This window comes from Panthera pardus, unplaced genomic scaffold, assembly GCF_024362965.1.
Source record: "Panthera pardus isolate Hobbes unplaced genomic scaffold, ASM2436296v1 HiC_scaffold_11, whole genome shotgun sequence".
Classification (NCBI taxonomy): domain Eukaryota; kingdom Metazoa; phylum Chordata; class Mammalia; order Carnivora; family Felidae; genus Panthera; species Panthera pardus.
In genome coordinates this window covers 105,676,849-105,683,829 of record NW_026526666.1, presented here as the reverse complement: position 1 = coordinate 105,683,829, position 6,981 = coordinate 105,676,849, and the positions used below count along the sequence as shown (strand labels likewise).

Here is a 6,981-nt window from a genome sequence, read left to right as displayed (position 1 = left end):
ACAGGTAGTCCGCCCCGCGCGGAGCCATTGGGTCGCGGCCGCCGGGACCCCCGGGGATTGGCCCAGGTGGCGGCCCCGCCTCGCCCTCATTGGCCGCAGGTGCCACCGCCCCCGCCCCGGGACCGCCCGTCCCGCCGATTGGCCGCCCGCCGGGCCTCGGGTCGGCCATGTTCCGACCCCCCCTCCTCCCCCCGCCCCGGGCCTGACGCCGGGACTCCGTGCGCACACCTCGCGCGCCCCCGCCGGCCGTGCCCCCGTCCCGCCCAGCCCGCCCCCCAAGTTCCGCGGAGTTGGCCGGACCCGCGCCCCGGGATCCCGGCGCCGCGCGCGCGCGCGCGCCCTTCCGCGTTCCACCGCGGGCCCCACCTGGCGCCCCGGCCGGCCGCTGGGTCCCCGCTCCATGGCCCGAGCGCCCGGGGCGCGGCGCTGACGGCGGCCGGGGAGCGCGCCATGCCCAGCAGGACCGGCCCCAAGATGGACGGGAGCGGCTGCCGAGTCCGCCTGAAGGCGCACTCCAGCGGGTGAGCGCGCGATGCCCGACGGCGGGGACCGGCCCGGACCGGGGGGCAGAGCCAGGCGCGGGGACCGGCCCGGACCGGGGGGCAGAGCCAGGCGCGGGGACCGGCCCGGACCGGGGGGCAGAGCCAGGCGCGGGGGACAGGGGGGCAGAGCCAGGCGCGGGGACCGGCCCGCACCGCGCCCGCCGTCGGGGGGCAGTGTCGCTGCGGCGCGGGAGGGAGGGGACGGCGAAGGCCCTCGGGGCGCAGGGGTGCCGGGGAGGTCCTGACGCGCCCTCGCCGAGAGGCGGCCGTGGACGGGACGGGCGCTCCAGGCGCCCTTGGACGTCGCTCGCGGGAAAGGTCGCGGGGTCCTCTGGCGCCGAGGATGGGGCGCTGCGGGCTCCGGCGGCCGCTCGCGTCCCTCCTCCGCTCGCACTCGCCCCCGCCCCGAGGACTTTGCGGCGCGGGAGGCGGCCCCTGGCCCCGCACTGACATATTCCCGCCACAGCTGGTTGGACATCAAGGCCACAAACCTGTAAAGACTAAAGTTTTCGTCAAGTTGTGAAAACTCCTGGTTGAGTTGTAAGAATTCCTAAACTTTCCCCAATTTAGCCGGCCGGAGTTCTAAGAAAAGCTTAATGACCCAGGTCCTGGGTGCAGGACGCAGGTTAGGGGCAGTGAGCAGCCCGTGGTTGCGCGAATTGGGCGTGGTGGGGGGGTTCCCGTAAGTCTCCGGGAGCGGTTCTGTTGGGACCGGATCTTTCGGACACCGATCAGCTCTGCGTCCGCGCGCGTCGCCCTGGGCTCCACCTGCTCGCTGTAAAAACGGGGCGAACGGGCTCTTCACAGAGGTCAGAGGCCGGGAGCGCCCGGTACGGCTCGGGTAGCGCCCCACACCCAGCAGCCGCGGGGCAGGGCTGCGTGGGGGGGGGGGGGGGGGCGGGGACGGTGCCCAGAGGCCAGATCCTGCCTCTGCCCCGGGAGCGCTGTAGACGAGGCTGGCGGGAGAGCTTCCTTACATCCGTGTTGGTCTCCAGGGGCCCTGAAATCGGACCCGGCTGTCCGAGGGTCACCGGTACCGGCGCTGGGAGGGGAGCGCATCGCTAGCCTGGCGCGTGAATTTGGCCGTCTTGGCCATAGTGGCTTGCCACGGGCGCATCTCAAAGGTTAGGGTTAGAGTTAGGGTGCATAGTCCCAGCTGAGGAGGGGCTTGCGGCTCTTGAGCTCGTGAGGGCACCTTGTTTGGGGTGTGGGGTCAGACCTCTCCTGTCCTTTCTGCCATCCTCAGCTGGGTTGCCTGGGAGCAGGGTATGTGTGGGACAGTTGTGACAGGGCTCCAGGGAGGAATGATTTCTGGGGAAGGATGGCCAGTCCACCTGAAGAGGTCCAGGAATCCTGTTTCTGGCCTGGAAGGGTGGTCTGTCCATTAAAACTAGTTCTGAGGCTGTAACATCCTGGCTTGCTGGTTTTGGTAAACCGTGGAAGGCCTGTCACAACACAGACGCCCTCTTTCCCAGCCAGGAATTGTGGGATCGATCAACAGCCACTTTGTGAAAACTCAGAGTGGATCCTCAGCGAAAGGAAGTCCATACCCCAGCAGCCTGGGTGGGTGGGTGGGTGGGGCCTGCCCCCCCCCCCCCCCAGCCTGCCTCCAGGGTGGGGCACTGAGGGCAGGGATGGAGGCCCTCGAGGAGGGTTCTGGGCAAAGTTGACTGGAGCTCTTGGGGGTTCTGGACTGAGCCACCACTGCCCTCAACCCTGCCCCTGACTTTGGCCCCTGGAGAGCGCTTTGGTTACCGCCAGTAATGTGACCTGTTGAGTCTGCTTTCTCTGGCTGATGTGGCCCACTCGTTCCTCCCATTCCCTACCTCAGCTCCTCCTCTCCCCTCCCCTCCCTCCCCTCCCCTCCCCTCCCTCCCCTCCCCTCCCCTCCTCCCCTCCCCTCCCCTCCCCTCCCCTCCCCTCCTCCCCTCCCCTCCCCTCCCCTCCCCTCCCCTCCCCTCCCCTCCTCCCCTCCCCTCCCCTCCCCTCCTCCCCTCCTCTCCATTCCTCCCCTCCCCTCCCTTCCTCCCCTCCCCTCCCCTCTTCCTTTCCCTCCCCTCCCCTCCCTTCCTCCCCTCCCCTCCCCTCTTCCTTTCCCTCCCCTCCTCCCCACCTCTCCCCTCCCTGGCCTTCCCCACCCTCTTCCCCTCTTCCTCCCCCTCCCACACTCTTCCCTTCTCCCTCCGTGGTGCTCCCGGCTGTGCAGACAGTTCCTGCCTAGCCCAGCTCCTCACCCCACCCGCGCCTGCCCCGTGTGTCTCCCAGGGCACTTGGGAGGCATAGTCCTCAGAATGCAGCGAGATGCATTCCGGAAAGCACCCACCAAGGTCAGCGCTCACTTATCCAAACGGCAGGGGTCCAAGTGGAGCTCTGTCCCCGATGGGACTGTGCTGCCACCTTGCTGGCAGATTGTTTGGGGCAGAGGTCAGACACATCGAAGACGCCATTCTTAAAAATAGGGGGCCCCCAGCTTGGCCTTGGAAGATGTGCTGTGACTGGGGTCTCAGCAGGGGTCCGGCAGCACCTGTGTCATGAGGAGATTCCCAGGTGATGTGGACCCGAGTCGGACGCTATGCTGGGTGGCCTCTCAGCGCCCGCTTTCCTGAGGTCACAGCAACAGCCGTGTGGGTCTTCCCTTTCTCCAGCTCAAGCCTGGGCTGCTGTCCCTGCCGTCAGCTTTGGGGAAGGTCTGATGAAGCCCGTGGGCTTGAGCTGAACACACTGGGCACACCCCCCACCCCCTCCTTTGATGGGCAAATAACCTGGTCCCTGAGCAAGTGCTTGCCCTGGCTCTTCCCGATGCCCCTGCCTCGTTCTTTCCCCAGTTAGGCAGGTCCCGGTGCAGAATAGATCTTTCTGTGCAAAGGCATTCATGGTAGTAATTAAAGAATAAAACTGGTCAGTGGTTCTGTTGGGGTCCTGTAATATTTTGTTTGGGAAATTTTTCATTTAATCAACTCAGTTATTAATAAATCAATAGTATTTGATTTAAATGTGCTCCTTGGTGAAACGTGTGCATCCTCTGCCCCAGGGGACATCCTGATCACCAGCCTAGACGCGGCGATGACCTTCGAGGAGCTCTGTGAGGAAGTGAGAGAGATGTGCAGTCTCCACCAGGGGCACCCGCTCACCCTCAAGTGGGTCGACAACGAAGGTAGCCCTTGGTCTGTGGTCTGGCAACGACATACCGTAAATCTCCACACGTGTGCTTGTGGGAAGTTAGGTCAGCCCTGCCTCAGGGAGGTTTAAAACTATGGAATTAAGCTGGTTAACAGCCAGCTTCCCTGGGGGGATGCTGGAAGTCATTTCCGGGAAGAGGCTGCCTTCAGGGAAGCTTGGTTTGGGGGCTGGGAAGGGAGGAGAGCCCCCAGGGCAGCGGGGAGAGGGCTGTAGGGGTCTCGCTGCCCCGCCTGGGCCAGCCCTTGCCCTCCTCCCTGTTCTTCCTCTCTCGTGTTCTGGGTTTTCCAGTAGGTGATTTGGAAAGGTGAGCTCTCTTCTGATTTTCCTTTTCTCAGGGAAAGCAGGAGGGTGAGTAGCTAGGGCCCCACGGTGCACACATCTGAGAAAGCTGGGGGGTGGGGGGCAGCTCCCGGGGTATGGGTTCTATGCATCTCTGTGTTCCTATCCAGGATGGGGGTAGGGAGTCTCTGCTTTCGTCCAGGACTGAGCCAAGAAGAATGTCCTTTATCTTGCCCAACCGAGAGTTAGCACGGTTTTTGCTCTCCAGGTGGCCTTCTCGGGGCTCAGGGTGAACTCACTTCCCTTTGGGGGATCCACCGGTTCTGATGTGGGGCCCTGGTCGGAGCTGATTCCTGGTCTGGCTGGTTCTTGGACTTCCCAGCTCTGCTGTGGGCGGCTGGTCCCGAGCAGAGAGACGTGGCCTTTCCAGACTCGAGTTGGACCCCTTTGCCGTAGGCCTGCGGTGACCTCAGTGATGTCTCTTGCCCCGCCTAGGTGACCCCTGCACTGTGTCCTCCCAGATGGAGCTGGAGGAGGCCTTCCGCCTGGCCTGTCAGCACAGGGACGAAGGGCTCACCATTCACGGTTAGTGGCAGCTGGAGGGGTGGGGTGGTCCCACTGTGGTCTGGGGAGAGGGGAGCCCAGCGTCCCCCAGACAGCCTGGGGGACTAGAGGCCATGTGGAGGATCGTGGTTTAAAACGTCGGGATTCCAGAGAGAATTTAAGGATGTCGGATACAGTGCAGCTTGGGTTTGTTTTTTCTCTTATGTTTTATTAACCCAAATAAAAACTGCTGTGGCTGATAGAAAAGCTCCTTCTCACTGGACACAGGAACCTGGGTTCTGGTTGCTGGTCCTCATCGTCCCCATTCCCTGGAGGCCAGCATCTCTGGGCACATCAGAGGCCTGGGCTCGCTCACTGGCCTCCATCTGTTCCCGTCCCCGGCGAGGAGCCCGGACGGTGCTCAGCACACACTGTCTGGGGACAAGAACTTCCCTGTGCCTCTCTCCTGGCTCACAGCGTTCCTCAGCCCAGTAAGCTCAGAGCTGGGTTACACGTTGAGTCACGTAAATGTGAGCTGTTATCATTGCAGTATAGCCTCTGTAAATTGGGGGTGTCAGGCTGCCCCCCCAGCACTTCCGGGGTTCTGTAGGGTGTCTGAGCGTGGTTCTGGCAGCTGTGGCCCACCAGCCACGTCTGCGTTCCCTTCTACGCGGGGCGAGCGGGGCAGCGACCAGAGCTCAGGACCAGCGGTTTCTGTGGGACCATCATTGTCCCTGCTACTGGGGTAGTGGGTGGGTACAGGATCCATTCGGAGGCTCTTTATGCAAATGTGGTTTAGAAACTGGAGGTCTCGCCCCGCCCACTTCCTGGCGGTAAACACGCTTAAATTGCTGCCGGGACGCTGCCGGCTAAGGTGCTTTAAAAAGCCACTTCTATTTTCTAGATTAAGGGAAGGGTTGTTTCAGCTAGGGTTTAATACTTTGTAAGCTTCTGTTTTAATAATCTATTATGGAAGCCCAGGGTATATTTTAAGATACTTCATTTTGATTCCACTTGAGTACGAGGTGGAATCTAACGTGCTTTCCAAAGTCCCTCTGTGAAGGAGGTGTGTGTCCTCCCCTGTCCGTGCTGGCTTACTGCTGCGCACCGGCCGGCTTCCTTGGGCGGCTCTGCCTGAGTCCCCCGACGGCTTTTCGCCCCGAAGTCTTCAGTGGACTTCGAAGTCCCGTAAAAGGGGGCTTGACGTCGGTGTGGTTGGGCTTCCACGGTTGTGCCCCCGTGAGCATCTCCCCACAGGGGGCTTGTCAGCCACGTGGCCTTTGTGTGCGAAGCCCGACTCGGAGCAGGACCTCCCGCAAGGTGCCCCGAGTGACAGACTGCTCTCTCTCCCTCTGTCCAGTGTTCCCCAGCATCCCCGAGCAGCCAGGCATGCCTTGTCCGGGAGAACACAGTGAGTACCTTTTCCTGTGACTCGTGTTGCGTGTTCTGGCTCGAACTCGTGGCCCGTCGTGTCGGGAATGTGGAGTTGGGTGCCTTGTGTGGCCCGTGGCTTAGGAACACTTATCCTCCTGCAGCGACGCGGGGCAGAGCGCGTGGCTGATGCGGCCTCACGTGGTTGCCGTGGCCCTTGTGCGTGGCTAGCGAGTGCTGCCCTCCCGGCGCTGGCCTGTCCAACGGTGCCGCATGGAAAAGTCCAGGGAAGCCCTGCTGGTCGTTTGCCCCCTCCCCAGGACTTCTCCTGGGGCTGTTGGTAGGGGACGGAGTCCCAGGAGCAGTGGGGCCGGAGGAGAGCTTCTGACCTCGTCCCAGGGGCCATGGGACCCCAAGCAGGCAGAGCACTTCCATCCTGCCCTGTCCTTGAAGACAGGGCACTCACGTGGGCGTAAATCACTCACCAGCCACCCGGACCCTCCCCCGGCCCGGTGCCCTGCCCTCTGTGTTGTGGCGAGCACCGACCTCCGGGCCAGCCTGGGTGCCTGCGCGTTGGGCTCCCCTCGGCCCCTTCCCAACAGGGGACCCAGGGGCGGGCTCTCTCAGCCTCTTGTCGGGTCCCTTGGTCTGTGCTGAGTTCCTGTGGCCCCCCGGACCCGGTGGAGGTAGCGAGTGGGTTGTGTGCGTGAGCGCTGGGCTTAAAGCACTGGGGCTGAGGATGGACTCGGGGACCCTTCGTGCCGAGGAGAGAGTGGCTGGTGATTGGGGAGTGGCCTTGGGGCTTCCAGAGAGAACTGGGGACCCTGAAGGAGCGGCCAGCACGGCTGTGGAATCCTGGCAGGAGTGGATCCGGGCAGTCTGACGGGGCCAGAACTGCCGCGGGGCTGGCTGGACACGCTGCCCTGGTGGGTGGGCGGGTGCTGGATGTGGGGGCCGGTTTCGGGGAGAGCGGGAGAAGCTCTAGGGGCTCGTTCCTTCATTCGGTCGTGCCTGTGCCTCCGTGCCCGGCGCTGCACAGGCTGGGTGCGGGCAGCGGGAGCCCCAG

At 63.5% G+C, this 6,981-nt stretch overlaps 1 protein-coding gene across 1 annotated transcript in view; it reads left to right on the top strand.

The window, feature by feature from the left end:
• Positions 1 to 270: 270 nt before the first annotated feature.
• PRKCZ (protein kinase C zeta) overlaps positions 271 to 6,981 on the top strand; it is a 98,884-nt gene continuing 92,173 nt past the window's right edge. Inside the window, exons 1-4 of the mRNA XM_053899103.1 lie at positions 271 to 522; positions 3,576 to 3,696; positions 4,497 to 4,586; positions 5,905 to 5,955. Of these exons, the coding sequence (XP_053755078.1) occupies positions 451 to 522; positions 3,576 to 3,696; positions 4,497 to 4,586; positions 5,905 to 5,955 (334 nt within the window). The 5' untranslated portion in view covers positions 271 to 450. The remainder of the gene's footprint in view (positions 523 to 3,575; positions 3,697 to 4,496; positions 4,587 to 5,904; positions 5,956 to 6,981) is intronic.